The 22,011-nt window shown below is 33.5% G+C and overlaps 1 protein-coding gene across 1 annotated transcript in view; it reads left to right on the forward strand.

Moving 5' to 3' along the window:
• Positions 1 to 1,262: 1,262 nt before the first annotated feature.
• LOC126887475 (cytoplasmic protein NCK1) overlaps positions 1,263 to 22,011 on the forward strand; it is a 31,493-nt gene continuing 10,744 nt past the window's right edge. Inside the window, exons 1-5 of the mRNA XM_050655027.1 lie at positions 1,263 to 1,450; positions 1,733 to 1,906; positions 14,069 to 14,289; positions 18,981 to 19,191; positions 19,489 to 19,714. Of these exons, the coding sequence (XP_050510984.1) occupies positions 1,807 to 1,906; positions 14,069 to 14,289; positions 18,981 to 19,191; positions 19,489 to 19,714 (758 nt within the window). The 5' untranslated portion in view covers positions 1,263 to 1,450; positions 1,733 to 1,806. The remainder of the gene's footprint in view (positions 1,451 to 1,732; positions 1,907 to 14,068; positions 14,290 to 18,980; positions 19,192 to 19,488; positions 19,715 to 22,011) is intronic.

The following is a 22,011-nucleotide window of genomic DNA, read 5'->3' on the forward strand; positions in this document are numbered from 1 at the left end:
TTTTGTTTATTTTTTCAAAAGGTACATTTTTGTTAAGTAAAGTTGTTTTGATAAAACGAAAAATTTTGGAGTTATTAGCAGAAAACTGATTAAAAACATTGATTTTTTTATATAAAACTAACAGTTTCGATAGCGAATAAATCGAAAACTATCAATTTTATTTAAAAAATGTATAGAATGTTGTTTGCTAAGAATGAACGTTTTTACCAACTTTTGTGATTAAAATATAATAAAAAATTTCCACCCCTGCGATGGGGTGGCAACCACCCCCATGGTAAAAGCGCCTTTCGGCATGATATAGATTTTGATCCTTGGACTATCCACTACTTATTCTCAATTTTTCAAGCAAATTGATCCATTCTGTAAAAATTGCGAGGTTTTGTCCTATTTTAAGCTTCATTACTTGGACTATAGGGATAGGTACGTTCCGGAGTTTTCTAAAATCACATAAAATGATGGACGTTTGTCCACCAAAAATTGTATGTGTTTGATGTTTTTTTTCTCCATTAGGCCAAATAAAATCTTAAAGAAGAAATTAAAAACGCAGACTAACCATATTGAAATTGCAAAAACCTCTTCTAATGAAAAATACTTAAACATTTAAATTTAATTTTAAAAGAATTACAGGTTATACCTTTCAATGCGAAACTCAGATTGATGTAATAGCTATATGCTACATCATGGAACAAGGGGAATACCCGAATTGCAAGCCCTCAGAATAATGACATCTGGATGGGAATAGTTAATATTAATTATATTAGTTATTAATAATAGAAATTTTTGGATGAAATACAAACCGCATAACTTCAAAATCGCATTAAAAAATCCGTATAAAAAGAGACCTTACTGTAATTAATTCATCCGATGAGAGTCCTCTTCATACTACATGATTTCGTGTGTTATTCAGTCATTCTAACTAACCTAATCAGTTTTACAGGGTTTCTTGTCCTGAATGGTTCTTCAAAGTCGCAAATTCTGTAACAAATGAATCTATTCCATAATTTTGCCTCTCACTGTATATCACGGGTTTAAGACTGATGTAATATGGGTTGCATAATATTGCAAATTGGCAAGTGTTTTGAAGTCATTTTTTTCTAATTCTTGTCATTTTCTTAAAATTAATGACACATAATTTATAAAGTTCAAGTTTAATTTAATTTAAATATATAAGTATATGTATTATTATATATAATGAAATAAAACACACTGTATTTAAAGAATAATAAAAATTTCATTTAAATCTCCCGCTGTGTCGCATTTTAATGGCCTTGCAGACAAAGCGACATCTCTTCAATTTATCAAACTTTTTTGTAGATATTTCTGATCGCTGTTCACTCTGATTGTTATGTCGAAAATTAATTCCTGTTGTGATAAATATTTGTTTGTGTTAAATGGTACATCGTGCAAAACACATATGAGTGGCAGAAGAATATGTCAAGTTTGAAAATTGGTAAGTGGACGCCAAAAGATCGCTCGATATTGTTCTGTTTTGGTCCCACCCCCATTATATTACTGCCCGTGGGTAATCCTCAAATGCTCCCCCTTGCAGAGATTATCGAAAATTATTTCGAGATTACCTTTATCATAAATATCCTGTGAGTCATGTATTATAAACAAACCTTAAAAATGACAACATTTACAACACCTTGCTTTTGTATTATGAAGTTGATTTTTTTTTGTTTTTCCATTGAATAAGAAGCATGATAACACACCGTTTTCTTTTTGTTTTAAGCATTGGAGCTGAGCAAATTGTTGTAGCATAGAAGCATGTATGTCAGCTAGCACTAGTTAGTTGTGCTTGTTGTCATGTTGGAGACCAGATCTATAAGGGGAATGCCTGAACACTCTTGGAATAACTACGGAGCAAGAATATCTCCTCACCAAATGGCTACACCAGTTAGACATGGTAAATATGCAATGCACATTCAGTTCGCTTTAGTGTTACTCTTTAAGTCCTTTACAATACCTTCGCTGCCTTACGAGACAAATATACCACTATAACACTATATAACACTAACGGTTGGCTGCATCGATAATATGTTGAAGATTAGGTGTATTTTTCTCATTTTTGGAGATAATTTATTAATTTCCTATAGTGATATATTGTTCAGTTATTATAACGTATTGCCTTATTGGGGCTTTAAAATCATATGACCCAAGTAGACCTCATACGGCACTGGGCACTGCTAACTGACTGCATCAGGCTATACCTCATTTTTAAACTAGGAGAACCTAATTCAAAACAAAAGCGCAGGCAAATTTATTTACTTATTAAGCTCAACAGGCCTTGTAGGTCTAGGGCTAAAATGTTTACATTTCTGATTATATTTTATTTTAGTCTTATAAATTTAATTACACTTTTACACATTAGTCTTTTTATACACTCCTTCACCACCTCCCTCCATCTCCTTCTGTCCAATGCTAGTTTTTTCCATCTCTCAATGTTACTTTTCTTCAGGTCTTCGTACACACTGTCCTTCCTTCTTTTTCTTGGCCTGCCTTTCCTTCTCTTTTGTATTGATCTTCGTGAGAGTACCATTTTTGACATTCTTTTACTTCCCATTCTCTCGATGTGCTCCAAATATTGTATTCTCTGTGGTTTGATGTATACTATACCCTTTCCATGCTCTTTCGTTGTGTTTTCCATTGTCATCTTTACCATCCTGACAGGTTTACTTAGTATCCCCAATTTTTTCATCAGTTAGTACATCTGCTGTCTGTTTACTGTGTCGTAGGCCTACTTAAAGTCAATGAACAAAACATATAGTACTGTTTTATGTTTGTAGTCATAACAGGTAGTCTGTATTTCTTTTAAGGCAAATATTTGGTTGGTCATTGATCTGTTGTTTCTAAAACCTGCCTGGTATTCTCCCAATATTTTTTCCAAATACAGTAGAACGTCAATAATCCGGATTAATTGGGACCGGACCCCATCCAGATTATCAAATTATCCGGATTATCGAAATGTCATGTCTTTCCATTGCCTCTTTGCTGAAGAAGAGCTCGTTGAAGGAACAGGTTCTTCATCCAATACAGGTTCTTCATCTAATACAGTTTCTTCAATATCCTTGTCATCGGTGTTATTTTTAAACATCTGAACGTCAAAAGCAACATTATTTTCGCCATATAAATCTTCTATTTCGTACTAGTTACCATCATTTAACACCTCTAGAGCCAAATCGTGGGTGAGAGGCACACCTGTAATAATTAAAAAACTACTTTTATCATTAAAATATAGAAAAATTAATAAAAAGTCAAACCAATAAATATTTAGTATTTTAATTTCCTGCTATTGAAAATTGAATGTGTGAATCGTGATATTCAAATTTTTAGGGGACAAGATCTCTACAAACAAACCAATAATTTCTTAACTTGTTTATTATCTTGAAGTTGAAACTTTATCTATACCACAACCCCGTTACAATAACATAAACACTTATAAAAAACAAGATATCTTTTACTTACCTTTATCGGTTTTGTCAAAATACACAGCCTTCTTTATAGGGTATTCTATTGCAAACTAAGCGTGAATTCGTTAAATAATTTCAGTTACTCTGATAATACAGGATAGACACAACATATTGATATCATCTTTCCTAGTAAAAATATGTTTATTTTGATATTGATACCCACATAAACATGAGCTTCAGCCGGTCACGAAAGGGTTATGGTGATTTTTCTAGTGACATTATTAGGTGTGAATTTGTCTTTTGAGTTTACTCCTAGTTTAAAACAGGGTATAGCCTGCTTCAATCAAGCACATTAAAAAATAATTTTTACTCATAGAAGAACTATTTTTGTGTTACTTTTAAAAGATATTTTCAGTTTGCTGTAAACATTTGTGCAGTTGTTAAATAGTAAATGTTGAAACGAACCATTTTACTTTTATTAACACAGTCAAAATAAGTTTATAAATATCTCTAAATGCAGCGAAGGTTTTAATTTGATTTCTTATATCTGACGTAAGATATAATGTAGAGGAGATACAGCTTTGCAGAACAATACTATTAAATACTTTTCAAATGAATGTAATGAGTCTCTTAAAGTTCCAATAAAGACTATGAAAATACTTTCTACTGCAAAAAAATTACTTTTGTTTAAGAACAGTTTAATTTCAGTTTTTTTTTTGTGTAATTTTACACTTATGCTTTAACTTGTTGCTTGTATTTAGCTTTGTGTATCCTATTCTTTACTATTTATTGTTTAATGTAAGCTAGTAAAATATTTCTCAAAAGTAGAGTTCTGTCCCTGTTGAAGTATTATGTATGCTCTAAGTACAGTAGACTCGCGATTATCCGAGCCCCTCGGTTAACCGAGCAAAAGTCACAACTGGTGAGTTACAACTTTCAACCTTGGCGCAACATCGACGCCTCAAAAAGAGGAATTAAACTTACGCAATAATCAATCAAAGACTTTTTTAAACAGTAATATTGATAAGGTAAATGTCTTTATCTTTTATAGACAGTACTGTATTAGTTTTGTCATTAAAATATCCACAGTTATCATTATTTACGTGTTTTTCTATCAATAAAATCAATCTCAGTGTTAACCGAGTTTTTCCGTATCCGAGGTAGTCACGGTCCCAGTTACCTCGGATAATCGCGAGTCTACTGTATGTACTTAAGAGACCCAATATATCCAAAACCCATATTGAAATAATCCAGACAGCTCACAAACTAAATATTGAATAATAAGAATTCTAGATTATATTGCTGTCAAACTCACATTATTTTGACTTGCTGTTTGAGTACATCTGAATCACTTCAGAGTTCCAGGTCAGTGACCTATCACTTTATCATCTAATCTTGTATAATTATAAAATATGAATAGATGGTATTAGAAGGTTATACATCATAGATGTTCCTATCTTATCAACCACCACTCCAAAATATCTTCTTGATATCATTATTGTATAATTCTCTTTTTGTGTTTTCCTTATCTCTGAAGTTTTAGTATTGTATATCATGCAGTATTCTCTGATGATAATAATATTATCCCTTTTATATCTCTAACACTACTTTGAGATTAACACCTTCAAGTCCGCTACCACCTCTAAGGCATTGACCTGATTTCCGTAAAAACACCACGACCGCCCAAGAGGTTTTTGTGTATGTACCTCATACAATGGTATATTAATTTGTGTGGTCACTTGAGCTTTGTCTCTAATGAGGCCCAGAGTTGAATGTGTTAAAGCAGGGTAGTCTGCTTTGTCTCAGGTCTATGGTGTACTAACAGGGCTAGTGCTATGTTTCAACCACCTATTATTTTAGCCCTTGTTTTGAGATTAAAAAATTACAAAAGGCGAATTCAACAAAAGTAAGACCACATTATGATTTTGTACTTATTTATTATGTATTTACTTACGTATGATAGTGTACTCTGCCACTTTTCTATTTGTAATTATTTCTCTTGGTACTGACACTACCCTGCTGGCGAGGATTGCTTGTTTCTCGCGAATTGTTGAGTTCGCCCTTACTACCTGCTCGGCTATCACTCGAGTGAAATTCCTTTATTTGATAGTGGGTTTATTTTGAAGGCGAAACACGGTCGAACTCAACAATTCGACAGTTCTATGAGGTAGGAAATTTAATTTAAAATGGTATCATCAAAAAAAAATTTAACCCAATGTTGAGTTCGCCCTTACTTTCGGCAACGTCTCAATTGTATTTAGGGTTGGCTGAGAAGTGAAACATTCATCAGTTGGTAGGTTACTCACCCCCAAACAAACATATTACATAATCTAACATGTTTACAACTTTTTGCTTTAAAACAAAAATTTATGAAAATAAAGTAATCTCAAACCTATTAAGCTCTATGGGTTACTTTTGTAAGCTAGAGACTCTTTGGGGTACTATTGTAAGCTATGAATGTAGTTGTCAATAATGTAATAAAACTCATAAACAAGGTCATTCAAAGTTAAAGTATTTGAAAACTTTTTTAAGTATTTTTAAAAGTCCAGAAGCATATTGAAATGCTACAAAATGAGCTAACATATTGCAGGATTTAGCTACTACTATAGCGTATTTCAGACATGAGATTCAGTGTACAAAGGATATCCCCAATACAAACTAAATGAGAATCTTCTTGAGAACGTTGCCGCTTTTCATGCTATCGGCCGTGAAAGGTAGTATTAGGCAGGTACTTGTAGAGAATTATCACTGTTAACTGCTGTGGAATACTGAAGGAGGATTTCTTTATGATAATCCATAGAATGGCAAACCCGCTTGCAATATACAACTGTACTGATTCTAATGTTTGAAACAGAGAATAGATGCAACACAATTCTATCTTTCTGAATTAGAATTTAACTATTGATTTAATTTTAACTATAATTAAGTAATTAAATAGATATGATTAAGCTTATTCAATACTGTGTGGTTTTGCCAATTACTCAATAATATCTTAGGCTTTTTATCAACTACAATGATTAAAAATAAACAATGGTATGGATTAGTTGGATATACCCAACCAGTGATAAACATTTATTTATCTAATAAAATATCTTGTATAATTTTTTCTGGAAATTATATTATCAAGTCTGCTTTGAAAAAACTATTTATGACGTTAGTTGAATGATTTAATTTAGTTAATTGTCAAAATGTTTTTTATAACCATTTTTCTTGGGTTTCTTTGAGTTTGTTTTCGTTATATTTTCTTTTTTGTGTTTTGCATGTTCTTTTCATAGTTCTTCTCAATTTTCTGTGTTCTTACAAGTGACACCTAAAATATAGAAAGTTATCATCATTTGATAACATTCGGTATTGTAATTTCCTGTACTTCTTATCTGAGTGTGTTTATGCACTTGCATTTATAATATTCAAGATAAGTAGGAAAGTTCTTATTATATAATGACTTCAACTTACTTTCTTCGTTTAGTGTCATCCGTTTCTATATTTAGAATTAGTGTAATCCATTTTCAGGTTTAAATATTCTGCACATTTCTCTAGCTGCCGTTCGTTATGATTATTAAGTATAAAAAATTATGATATTAATGTTTTAATCGGCTACATTTAAAATTTTTGTATTAGAAAATTTTTGTATATCCATCTCGTTTCAGAACAATTTTATTATTAGTTCACATGGTACAGGAGGTCAGTGAAATCTCAAAATAAGTTAGACATTTATTTTAATCCCCGTTTAGGCTTAAGCCTCTTCAGGGTACTGGAACTCCCTTTTTTTTGCGGGAGTGTGTGGAACATGGTTGTTTCCAAGGGAAGTGTTGTTGAGAAGTGTGGGTTTAGACGGTGATTTTTGCTGGGCTAGCTGGAGCGAGCGAGAAGAAATGATATGTTCTGTATTTTGCTAATCTCTGCGTTAGATACCCGCCAAACAGCGAAGGTAGCTGTCACTAGTGGAACGGCTCTTGGATTCAGCTTTTGGGATGCAGTTTGGTTATCTGCGATATAGTAGGGGAGTGTTTTCTAAAATTTCGTGGAACTCATCGGGAAGTTCGTTTCTAGCTAATTGAAGAAGTTTAGCCGGAGGGAACGGAACTTTATTTTTGGGAATCCCGGTGAGTCTAAAACCGCGCCTATTGCAAGGTGTTTTTAGGATGTTTTTGGCTCTAATGTTAGAGCCGTTGATGACGCGCATTGTATACTTGCTGCCGAGAGAACGAATTCTGTCGACTATTTTGGGGACTTTAGCGAGTGGATGTACTAGTACAGACGGATACAACCTTCCCTTCCTCAGGCACTTCCTCAGAACCCTGCGTTCTGTGGCAGCAATTCTGTTGTTGGCTCGTGGTTTTAGCAGAGTATAGAGGCACGATCTGTAATCGATTATCGGTCTTATAAAGGTTTTGTACGTGTGTACAAGTGTTTTGCTGGACGTACCTCCAAACCTTCCAGAAAGTGCTCCCAGGAGACCAGCTCTCTTCCTTACCTTGTTTAAGGTGTTTGTAACGTCAGTGTTCCAGTTGAGAGTCCAGTCGAAGTGAACTCCCAAATAGACCACCGAAGGACGATATTCGAGCCTCTCTCCCTGGAGAACGATCCTAGCCTCCTCGAAGGAGGATCGGCTACTAGGATGTCTGAAGGCGATCATCTGGGTTTTCGTTGCGTTGAGCGTAACTCTCCACCTGTTACACCATCTGACCATTTTGTCCAGCAATGTTTGAGCTTTTTCGAATACAGAGGGCTCTACACGAGTGCCCCTTGAAGAGCCTGCGGTGAGAAGGGCAGTATCATCTGCAAATAGTAGGACTGACTCGGATTGTCTAGCTGGTTTGGGAACGTCACTGTTGTAAACTGTGTATAATATTGGGGCTAGTACTGAGCCTTGTGGCACTCCCGCTTGTGGAGTGAAGGAGGTGGATAATATTTCTGCGACTTTGACGCGAACTGTTCGATCTGAGAGATAGGAGTGTATGATTTTGATAAAAGTTATTGGCAGTCCAAAACGGCGTAATTTTTTAATCAGCCCGGCATGCCAGACTTGATCGAAGGCCTTTTGGACATCTAGGAATATGTCTATTGCGTGTCTTTGACGCTCGTTGATTGCTTGGGAGATGAAGGTGGCTGCTTCAATCAATGCATTACTTACAATGCATTACATTATTTTAATGTTAATTACCAACCTTTTCAATTTACTAACTGATATGAAATAATGTTACTGACTGAGAAACCTACCAAAAAAAATATTAGTACATATCAACTTCTGCTATTGAGCAAGTTATGCACTTCAAATATCGAAGAATCAAACAGAGTAGCGTTCCTTTCCCCTTCAGAATGGTAGCTTCGGTTTTCTCTGCTGCGAGTTTCAGTCGGTGCTGTGTCATCCACTTCTTCACGGCGTCGTCTGCCTTTCGTACATGATATTTGAGATAAGGCTCATCCTGCGCCACTACCAGCACAGCGAGGTCATCCGCGAATACGCAGGGAGTTGTACCCGCTCCGTATTCATAGTTCACAACCCCGTCAAGAGTCAGGTTTCCTAGCATTGGGTCCAAGACAGATCCCTGGGGAACCTCTGCCGTCACGTCGACGATCGTATCCTTCTCCACCATAACCTTTCTCTTGGACAGATACTCCGCCACCACATTCATCAGGTAACCAGGACATTATCTTTCCTCCATTGCCTTCATTACATCGTTCCACTGCAGCATATTGAATGCATTCTTAACATCGAACAACATCAGGGCTGCTTAAGGGTAAGAACAGAACAAGTAGGTCGAGGTGGAGGTGTAGGTCACGGTGGATGCTACTAGTTAAGTCGCGGTCGATGTCAACAGCACATAGCAAGGAGGTCACTTGCGCTGTCAGTCGAGCTAAAACCACTATCAAGTGAAGTAGTTTAATGAAATTTGAATGACAAAAAGACTGTGCTGTTGCGATGTTGTGTCAGTCAAATGATGATAGTGATGAAATGTCAGCTGTAAATAATTAGATCTTCCTTCATATTTCAAAAAATTACTGAATTTAATTACTTTAGAAATTCAAAAATAAACTGAATACAAAAAAGGGATTATATAAAAAGTATAAACTAAATGCAGGTAATGACAACTTGGCTTCGAATGGACCAATCACAGGGAAGCATCCTAGTAGGCCGCGCAGTAGACACCCTAAAACAAACTCATTTTAGTTTCAAAAGCATCGATGTAAACCTCCTTGATGGCATCGCGCTAAACCTCCACCGCGACTTACCTGCTCTGTTCTCTTCAATTCACTACAATGTGTTTGTTTTACATGAATATCGACCACGACCTCCACCTCCACCACGACCCACTTGTTCTGTTCATACCCTAACGGTGTTCATCTCCTCTGTTGCCACTGCGTTGAATACACTCACGATTGCATCAATCATGCTTTTCCCTTTTCAAACACCAAATTGCCTCGGGGATAAGCCTCCCGACCTCTCATGCCATCGGTGCGTCCTCGCAACATCCTTTCATACAGCTTACCGATGCACAGGAGGAGGTAAATGAGCCTATACTTTTCCCAAGCTTTTTGCATAACTTCTCCCCGGAGGATAATCTCTATCTCCGCCGAGCTTCAGGAAAGGTCTGTGCTTTCAGCTCCGCCCGTTCAAGACCCTTCACCGCTTCAGGTGATTCTGATCAGTCAGGGATATCTGGATACCTGCGTAAGGGTGCGTTCACTACGGAGACCAAACGATGGTATCCTAGCCTAGAGCATGTAGTCCAGAGAAATATGATTTTTCTCGTGACACATCCCCCTCCAGGCCGAAACCAATTTTTTTGAGTAGTATGGACATAGTAATAATAACCTATACTATATGTTTCCTGCAGTCGATTTTGATGATATACATAGTTATAAACAAATGAAGATCAAAAAACGGTAAATTTTCGCTTTTTTCGTATATTACCAAAAAGTTAGGCATTTTAAACAAATTTGAGAGTAAGAAACTCATAAATCGTATAAAAAAAACTTCAATATGGCGTTCGCTGAATATGTCTATCCTTATTGGTTGCTTAGAAAATTGCAAAATAAGTCATAAATTTTGAAATTTTATAAATATTCAAAACTTATGTAAAAATTAAGTTAGATCCTTCTTATCACACGGAAGGCTGAGACTTCTTGTGCTTAAATTATATTTTAAATTCCAAAGCAATTGGTAAAATAGTTTAAAAGTTATTTAATTTGTTTATCCCAAATTCACTTTTTTTGCAACATTGTAAGTCAGAAAATTATGAGGTTACAGTAATACTTCGGACAGTTTATGAAAGAAGAACATTTATACTGTTAACTTAATTAAAATAAAATGACAAAAAGTAATTTTAAACAGTGTAAAATTATTTTGCAAAACATGTCGATTTTTTGCTTACTTATAAACAATTAGAATAACTTTTTAACCGTTACCCGTAGAAAAATTATTTTTTCATATTTAGAAAGACTTAATTTTTATACAGATTTAGAAAGAAAAACAATTGTCCTAGGACAATTAGGGACAAAGTTAGCCCCCCTTTTTAATTCACATGTTCTTGTAAAATAATTTTGCAATATTTAGAATTATTTTTTGTCATTTTTTTAATCAAATTAATAGTGTAAATCTTTTTCTTTCATAAACTGTACAAAGTATTACTGTAACTTCATCATTTTCTGACTTATAGTGTTGCAAAAAATTTATTTGGGATAAACAAATTAAATAACTTTTAAACTATTTTATCAATTGCTTTGAACTTTAGGGTATAATTTAAGCATCAGAAGTCTCAGCATTCCATGTAATAAGAAGGTTCTAAGTTAATTTTTATATAAGTTATGAATATTTATAAAAACTCAAAATTTATGATTTATTTTGCAATTTTCTAAGCAACCAATAAGGATAGACATATTCAGCGAATGCCATATTGAAGTTTTTTATACGATTTATGAGTTTCTTACTCTCAAATTTGTTTAAAATGCTTAACTTTTTGGTAATAGACGAAAAAAGCGAAAATTAAACGTTTTTTGATCTTTACTTGTTTATAACTATGTATATCATCAAAATCGGCTGCAGCAAACATATTATATAGGTTACTATTATAGATGTCCATACTACTCAAAAAATTTGGTTTCGGCCTGGAGGGGGTTGTGTCACCAACAGGATATTTTTTTCCTTATTTCTCTGAACTAATGGTATCGTACTCTTCATATTCGTGAATTCTCGCATTTAAAATAATGCATTTATTTTCCAAAGCGATCGATAATATAGTTTCGATCGCCAGGTAAAATAAATACATTATTTTAAATGCGAGAATTCACGAATATGAAGAGTACGATACCATGCATTAGGCTAGGATACCATCCTTTGGTCTCCGTAGTGAATGCACCCTTAGACCAATAATGACCTATGTGACCGAGACCAGAGAGGAATCAGTTGTAATGAGAACACTGAGATCCATTGCTGGTTACACTTTTAGGGACCGAAAAATAAATGATTTATAAGAGAACAATGCGGCGTCCTGAATATCATAAGATGGGATAGACAGAGACGCAGGGAGTGGACAGACCACATCTGTAGAATGGACGCTAAGAGGCTTGCAAAAAATTGCAAAGTCTGAAAAATCCAATACATCGAGACCACGTGGATGCCTCCAAAACGATGGTAAGGGAGCTGAACATGGGAGTTCCAAGTCTTGTTGTAAGAATAAACAGGACTTACTCCTATTTTAAGAAGAAGTCTTTTGCCGTACCAAAGATTAAAGATTAGATAAACTGAATTGGCTTAAAATTCGCTGAAACAAAAATTCCTACCTCACACTATTAACTGCTCAAATCAACTTAATCTTTCATTAAAAAAAGAAGAATTATTGGAAATAGTGGAAGTGTATACTAAACTCATAAAATTTTGTGGAGTTTTTCTTCAAAATATTTTTATTTTGTACAACAAATCATTTTCTCATTTTAGTTATCAATACATTATAATGGTGTAAATAAATAATTATTAATTGGCGTAAGGTTTATGATATTTATGTCTGTTTACTATATTGGCAATGAGCACTGAGCAGGTATGTTTGGTTGTGTAGTAATTTCCGTTCTAGCAACCTAACTTTCCAATAAATAAATTATTACTAACATCACTAGATAGTTGCGTCTCAGATTGGCGAATCCACTATATGCTTTTTCTCATGAGCATTTTTCAGTGCGTCACAGTTTTTCGATTTCTTTCGAACGCATTAAATTGTATATGACAGAAAAAAGGCACGTCGGTGATTACTTTGGTAATTATTCTAGGTCGGTGATTATTCTAGATGTTGATAGATGGCGGTATAATAGAAAAAAATTTATTTACTAATTATATAATATATCTACGAATATAATCTGTACAATTTATAAGACTATACAAATCAAAGAAAATACCATTTTATAAATGCAATAAAGACAATTGATTTGGTTTTATGCCCAATTGCAAATAAAATTTGGCAACTGTCAGATTGAACTAAAATGTCATGTTAGAATAAATGTTATAAATGGAGTATTAAACGGACCTACCTTTTTTTTCTATCATTTGTGACGCACTGAAAAATCCTCATGAAAAGAACCATAGCCATGTTTTATGTAGGATGTAGGTACCTATTCATTTGTCTAAGCTTTGTTTTTAAACCAAGAGGAGTAAATGAAATAGACAAATCCACACCCAAGAAAGTCAGCAGAAATATCACCAAATACATCTTCTTTTCTGGTTGATCATATCAGCCTTTTACGGTAATCCATAAATATTATATTATATGCTTCTTTTCATGAGCATGTTTCAGTGCGTCACAAATGATAGGAAAAAAGGTAAGTCCGTGATAATATACATTTATGACATTTATTCTAACATGACATTTTAGTTAAATCTGACAGTTGTCACATTGTATTTGCAATTTGTCATAAAAACACATCAATTGTGTTTATTGCATTTATGGTGAAGGTATTTTCTTTGATTTGTATAGTCTTATAAATTGTACAGATTATATTCGTAGATATATTATATAATTAGTAAATAATTTTTTTTTTTCGATTATAGCGCCATCTATTGACAACTAGAATAAATGTTATAAATGTCACCGACGAAATGTAATCACCGACGTGCGTTTTTTTCTGTCACATACAATTTAATGAGTTAAAAAGAAATCGAAAAACTGTGACGCACTGAAAGATCCTCATGAGAAAAAGCATACTAATACGTCGCTAAAGAGTTCTAAAAACAACTGTTTTTATATAACAACAGACTAAAAATCTAAAAATTAAAGGAATAACGCAGAAATACAAAAATCTCTGATACATATAACTTAATTAACCTATGAAATCCCAATAGTGTCAAAATTTTATAAATGTCATTAGTGTCAAAATTTGATAACAGTGGAGTAAAATTGTCTGAGGTTGGACCAATTACAAACAAGCTTTACGACGCGGGAAATTTGAATTACTCCTCTTGGTTTAAAAACAGACTTTTTTTATTTATAATTAGAAAAGATTTTATTATTATATACTAAATACCTGGCCTAATTACTAATTAGACCAGTTTATTTTATTTTTATTTCTGTTTTCTATTAAAAAAAACATAACCTTACATTTTGGACTTATAAATATATTTGACTTTAGTAGACTGAGACAAATTTTAAGATCTGTTTTCTTTGATGTAGGCAAAAGTAGCCAAGACGACATTTGTTACGTGGTGGCGAAATATGACTACGAACACCAAGGACCTCAAGAATTAGATCTCAAAAAGAACGAACGTTACGTTCTCTTGGACGATTCTAAGCATTGGTGGAAAGTACAAAATTCGAGGGGGCAAGCAGGCTATGTACCGAGCAACTACGTGAAGAAGGAAAAGCCATCGTTATTTGACAGTATAAAGAAAAAGGTAAGTTTATTAGATATTATTATTATGTCCTCTGGTATGGATTTGTTGTAATGGCAATTGGCCAAATTTTGTTTCATTAGTTCATCATCAGCAATCAGTCAATCGCGTCCAAAAGAGATTTTTTTGTGCATGCTCAAATCGATGTATTCAACTTAAAATGACAGAGAAATGGTCGATTTTAGGCAGGGCGCGAGGATATACATATATCCACTGATATATATCACGATATATAGTGATATTTATATTATATATAGGGTGAGGCAGATAACTGGCCTATTAGAAATATCTCGAGAACTAAAGGCAACAGAATCATGAAAATTGGAATAAAGGAGTTTTGAAGGATGATCTATTAAATGAAAATATTTTCATCTCTTTGCAACTTCCGGTTATACCGGAAGTTGCTTATAACTTCGTTTTTTTAAATGGGACACCCTGTATATTTTTACATTTTTGCATTCTCTTCGATGTCTTCTTTCTTAAAATATAAGGTTTTGTAATAATATACAGGGTATTTTAAAAGATAATTACGTTTTTTTATTAATTTCGTTGCAACATTCACACTCTGTAGAATTGTAGTAGTTTGACATCTAAAACTCTACTTACGTTCAAATGATTTTTAATATACTCTACTATTATTAAGAATCATTAGTATAGCTAAATTTTTAATTTTAGTATACAGGGTTGGTCGAAACTCGGAATGAGTATTTTCTGAGTTTTCTTAAATGGAACACCCTGTATTTTTGTATTGTAGTGAAATGATATTTTATAGTACTTTTTTATGTCTTAAGCATTCCCTATACCTAACTGCTTTAATTTGTGGGGTATTGGTGATTCAAGCTAAACATTAATTGCACCAAAAAATACGGCAAATTTTATTAGGTTGGCCGTGAAAATACTCAATCCCAAATAATTTTTCAGAAATAATTACATATTAATCCAGACTGGTCCTTAAAATTACCAATAATGGTTTAGCTATCAAAATACCTACGTAGTTAAGATTGTTGGTGCGATTAACAATTAAGCACAAATTAAAGCAGTTAGTATAGGGAATGCTTAAGAAATAAAAAAGTACCATAAAATAGCATTTCATTACAATACTAAAAAACAGGGTGTTCCATTTAAGAAAACTCAGAAAATAATCATTCCGAGTTTCGACCAACCCTGTATACTAAAATTAAAAATTTAGCTATACTAATGACTCTTAACAATAGTAGAGTATATTAAAAATCATTTGAACGTAAGTAGAGTTTTAGATGTCAAACTACTACAATTCTACAGGGTGTTAATTTTGCTACGAAATTAATAAAAAAAGGTAATTATCTTTCAAAATACCCTGTATAATATTACAAAGCTTCATATTTTAAGAAAGAAGACGTCGAAGAGAATCCAAAAATGTAAAAATATACAGGGTGTCCCATTTTAAAAAACGAAGTTATAAGCAACTTCCGGTATAACCGGAAGTTGCAAAGAGATGAAAATATTTTCATTTAATAGATCATCCTTCAAAACCCCTTTATTCCAATTTTCATGATTCTGTTGCATTTAGTTCTCGAGATATTTCTAATAGACCCTTTATTTGCCTCACCCTGTATATCGTGATATATATCACTACTTTATTTCGTACTACAGTAGAGCGTCGATAATCCGAACCCTGGTAATCCGAACGATCGCTAATCCGAACGCAAAAAAAAATTATAAAATTAAAAAATATGATCGCGGACCGAATTTTTGGATTTAATATGACAATATGGGCAAAATATGACTGCTGATTTTTGTTTTGTTTATGCACATATACATACAATATATTTGTTTATTATGCAGGTGTTTTATTCCTTGTAACTAAAACGTATGTACATATGTACTAGGTTTATGAACTTTGTATGTATTTTGAACATATGTTCGATAATCCGGATAATTTGATAATCCGAACTACCCCTGTACCAATTAGTTCGGATTATCGGCGCTCTACTGTAAACTGTAAAGAAGGTTAAAACCAACGACAATTGCTGTCGCTGTAGAAATTTGGATTCAACTGGAAAAAGATCTGAGTTATCAACCAATTCAAATTAAGAACTTTTATTACAAAAGGAGGAATATGGCTCTAGGTTTGCCTCATTTTTTGGCAAATTTACTGGACCGTCGCTTTTTGGGAGAAAGACTTACTGCCGAACAAAAAGAACAGGCTTATGAATATTTTAATTCAACCAACACAGATTTTGTTCCGTTTGTAATGGCTCTAACTTCGACGTCTAAACCTTTTCCGTCTTTCATGTATGGTTCAAATTTCAAAAAAAAAACATCTCCATTATTATGGCGGAAGTCTGTTCCAATCGCTGAATCTGCTTGGCCTGATAAAAACATATTTATCGAACGAATTAACCAATTACTTACAGCAGTAGCCTCAACGGCAGGCATTGAAAGGTGCTTTTCAAACTTTGGACTTGTGCATTCGAAATTACGAAATAATTTAGGAACCGAAAAGGCTGCCAAACTTGTATTCATGTTTAAATATTTAAACAGTTCTTCATACCAAAAACATACAATTTGGAATGGATTTGGCCTGAACAAGAAACTGAAAGAAGGGAAAATGAAGAGGCAGAATTAAGTCTTGGGTGCTTTGCTGGTTTTGATTCAGACACTTCCGATGTTAAACCATCATTTTAATTAACTTTCTAAATTTTGTTTTTATTTTTTAAATGTTCAGAATTTTAAGTTATTTTGGAAAAATAGAAATACCTATATGTTTAAATTAGTGTTTTCAATATTTTTACTTATATAATTTAGTGGTTACTTGGATAGTCTATCATTTTGTTTTCCGTTTATGTAACAGACTACCATATGTAAGTTTATATTTTTGCATTTTTTATTTAAGTAAAGATATATCTTTTATACTGTTACATTCTACATTTAGAGTCTTATTTTGGTCAATTTAGTTTCTCTATTGAAATGTTTTCCAAAATATTATAAATATCATATTTTGGATATATATCGGATATATATCATATATCCGATATTTTGATATTTATATAAATATCATGGATATTTTGTGCCCTGATTTTAGGGGTATAATGCTATGAATACCTTTGGTAGTGCTTGAAAATACCTTTAAAACGAGCACTGTTAAATGTCGATTACATTCAAAATAAGCGAGATGTGGCGCAAAAAAATTGATGACTAATGTATTTTAAGGACAAATGAGAAGTATATTTTTAACCCCTCATCCACCAGAATTTAAATGCATCGTTTTCCTTCTACAATACCTTTTATTATAGTGATATTTCTATGTTCAAAAATTTGAACGGGTTTAAAATTAATGGTTTTAAAAAAAATAAGATTTTTTTCACGCATTTTTAAATTTTCTTAAAAATCTTCCTTTAGACCTATCGGCATAGAGTAGACTTTGAATTAGGAGATAAGTAGAGGTTATTCTCAAAATTTCATTAAAATCCATGCAATAGGATAGAATTCGGAGGTATGCTTTTTCTCATGAGCATTTTTCAGGGCGTCACAGTTTTTCGATTTCTTTCTAACGCATTAAATTGTATTTGACAGAAAAAAAGGCACGTCGGTGATTACGTTGATAATTATTCTAGTTCGGTGATTATTCTATTGTCGATAGATGGCGCTATAATAGAAAAAAAAAATATTTACTAATTATATAATATATCTACGAATATAATCTGTACAATTTATAAGACTATACAAATCAAAGAAAATACCATTTTATAAATGCAATAAAGACAATTGATTTGTTTTTATGCCCAATTGCAAATAAAATTTGACAACTGTCAGATTTAACTAAAATGTCATGTTAGGATAAATGTTATAAATGTATATTATCACGGACTTACCTTTTTTTCTATAATTTGTGACGCACTGAAAAATCCTCATGAAAAGAACCATAATATCCGGTTTTTGCTCACATTGACTGGCCTAGTGTCTGCTATCAACGAGTGCCAAACACAAACAGCTCAAAAATTTATCTATAAATGTCAATTCATATCATTATCATATACGTAATATCAGATATGTTGAGCAATTCTTAGCTTCTTAGCAGATGCGGTTGTTAACGTTAGAGTTTTAGCACCATAGGTCATAACCGGCAAAATGCATTGTAAAGACTTTCCGTTTCAAGCAGATTGGAAGATTACTTTTGAATATGTCTGAGTTTACCATATGCGGCCCAGGAGAGGAAAATTCTTCGATTCAATTATCACTTTTGATTATCTCTCGTGATTCGTACATCATGACCAAGATATTTGTACTTTTCGGCAAACTCCATTTCGCAGTCGTTAATGACAATGTTTTCACTGGGGACCAGGTTTGTCATTAGCTTTGTCTTAGATATGTTAATTTTTAACCCAACCTGAGAGCGCACTTCTTGAAGGTCTTGCAACATTATTCTACTATCCTTTAAATTGTCTGCCAGTTGAACTACATCGTCTGCAAAACGCAATGCGCAAGTTTGTTAGATTTTGTCGCATCTATATTTAGACCTTTCTCCCTCCAATCAAGCATTTTAAAGGGGTATTCCAGAACGGTGATAAACAGCTTATGTGACACAATATCGCCCTGCCGCACTCCTCTGCCAATTTTTAGGGGATTGGTATTCTCGTGCAGCTTCACTACCATTGCGGCGTTCTTATAGCCACAATTCATATTGATATATAAATACCTATTTTTTGTTTCAGGTGAAAAAGGGATCCGGCTCAAAAACACTTCCATCAAACAATTCACCTTCACGTACGGTAGAATCCCCGAATATGGCGCGGCGTCTACCAGCTGATCCTTCTGAGGCGATCGGCGTAGCTATTGTCAAATATAACTATCAGGCTCAACAACCTGACGAGTTGTCACTTGTCAAAGGTTCTAGAATTCTTATTTTAGAAAAGAGCAATGATGGTAAGTCAAATTTGAAACAGTTAGTTCATACAATTTCATCAAATTATTGCAGAAAACCTTAAGTCATTTGTAGTTGAGTGGTGTGATTTAGTTTCCAGCACAGATAGAAAGCAATAAATGTTAATCTATTGTAAGTTTAATTATTATGCCTACCTGCTATTCAGTATGTTTACCTCTCTAAACTTAATGACACCACTCAAATACAAATGATTTTATAATTAGCTTAAGATAAGGTTTTTCTACAATAATTTGTTGGCAACTATACTTAGAAGACAATTTTATTGTTTTTTTTTGTAGGGTGGTGGAGAGGTCAAAGTAGCAACATATCGGGATGGTTCCCATCGAACTATACCCAAGAAGAAGGCGATATCGACGATACTGTCCATACATATGCGATGGCAGAAAACGTCCTGGATATAGTTGTGGCTCTCTATTCGTTTTCTTCGTCAAACGAACAAGAATTGTCCTTTGAAAAAGGAGATCGATTGGAAATTTTAGATAGGCCTGCAAGTGATCCAGAATGGTAAGCAATAGTTGAACATCAACTTTGATTAATCTGTAACCTTTTATATACAAACAATATTGCTCTGACTATTCTACTTTTGAAATGAATGTCGACTCGATCCAAGTTCTCTGTTTAACCCAGATATGACAATATCAAAAGGCACCGCTAGGAAAATATTCCAATATGCGGTTCAGAGAACCTGTATGAAACGAGTCTTTGTACTCTAATACAGAGTATGGCATTAGTAAAATTAGAAAATCTACGGTTTCATTTTGATTTAAATCTGTCTCCTGCAAAAACTGGTACAACTCTTATAACCGAAAATCGCGTTTTTCAAGTTGTGTAAGTTGATCTTGTCAAATATGTCATTCTAATTTTTAGGGCAACGTTGCCAGTCATCTCAATTAAGTACCCATACATTGATTCGTGTTTTATTATAATTTATGAAAATATTTCAATTCAAAAATAATGATAGTTAATAAATCTAGATATACCTTTAAATTATTATGTTTAATTTCAAATCGAGAAGCGTGAGTGGTTTTTCGTAAATTGTACTGTAAATACGAATATTTTGCGAATATGAAAACCAGAAAAAAAAATAATTATAAGATAATATTAGGTTAATAAAATCAAAATCTATTCACTTCTCATCTTTTTTTATTAAGAAAAGGTAACTTAGCCTCAAACATGCAGCTACTCTCAAATGGAAATATGCAGGACACAACAGCAGACAAAGAGACGGAAGATGGAATGAAACGATAACCCACTGCAGACCATGGGACCATAAAAGAGAAAAGGTCAGACCACAGATGAGATGGTCGGATTACCTAAAAAGATACGCAGGGACCAGATGGACATAATTAGCACTGAACCGAGAAGAGTGGAAGAATAAGGGGGAGGCCTACGTTCAACTTTGGACAAATGAAGGGCAATAGATAGATATAACTTAACCTTGTATAATCACATTATCAGCGTTCACATTTTTTATTATTTGTTATTATGTAATAAAGCTTAAGATTCAGATTGATTTACACAAAATATAAATTAACTTTTCATTATAAATTTAGGAAACATTACAAAAATAGAAACAAATTAAAAAAACTGAATATTCGCATTTGCATCCGCATTCGCGAATGTTCAAAAAATGACATTCGTTACATCACTAGTAAGTTATGGCTGTGAAACATGAGTGGTGACACAGAAATCTGCCAATGCATTAGATGTGTTTGAAAGAAAAATATTACGTAGGATACTGGGCCTAATAAGTGAAAATAACAACTGGCGAATTAGGTATAATAGAGAAATATACGAGCAATATAGCGAACCAACTCTAGCACAATACACTAAACAGCAGAGATTACGGTGGGCAGGGCACGTGGTCCGCATGCATGAGAATAGAATCCCCAGAAAATTGCTAAATGCAAGAATGCAGGGAAAAAGACCTGTTGGAAGACTTAAAAAGAGATGGGAAGACGAAGTCGATGAGGATGCCAGGAAGTTCCTGGGAACGCGTTCATGGAAAAGAACAGCGGTAAGTCGAAATTATTGGAGAAGCTTGTTGAAGGAGGTCAAGGCTCGATTTGGGCTGTAGTGCCATTGGATGGATGGATGGATGTCGTTCATTCATGTATGGCCATCTATAAGCCAATTAATGACAACGACATAGGAGCTGTAAATAGTAAAAATACATATATTTCTCTTTAATTTAGGGTAACAAAACAAAATAGCCAAAAATTGACATAGGAGGTTGGGAACTTTCACCATCGATATGCTGAATTTTTCAACTCCGATTTCTGTGGTTCAAACGTGTCTCCGATGTGGTTCAAACGTGTTATTGTTTTGACTGCACTTGTCTTAGAATTAAAAATACTATAGAGCTTCTGTTGAGGAATAACTGCTGCTAACAGTACTGTTTTAATGTAATATTTAGTATGGACAGCCTAAGTCTGACGTCACAAATGTCACAAAAATTGGGAGGAGCTTATATTGACTCCAAACAATTTTGTTTGTAACGTTAAATTGTCATAAGGAATTTGTCATTTATGTGCTTTGTGTGGCAAAATAAGACTTCATTTAGGTATTTCGTTAAAGAGACGTGTTAATTAAGAGATTGTTATTCGTTTTTGCTCAGGTGGTTTTTATTCCTTAGTGGTTGAAAATAAACATAACCTCAAAACTGTTTACGTTCTTATCATTGCATTAAATTAACTCACCTGGGCAAAAACGAATAAAAATCTCTTACTGACATGTTTTTTTAACTAAATACCTAAATGAAAAGTCTTATTTTGTCACACAAACCACGTAAACAATAAATT

Source organism: Diabrotica virgifera, chromosome 6 (genome assembly GCF_917563875.1).
Source record: "Diabrotica virgifera virgifera chromosome 6, PGI_DIABVI_V3a".
Classification (NCBI taxonomy): Eukaryota; Metazoa; Arthropoda; class Insecta; order Coleoptera; family Chrysomelidae; genus Diabrotica; species Diabrotica virgifera.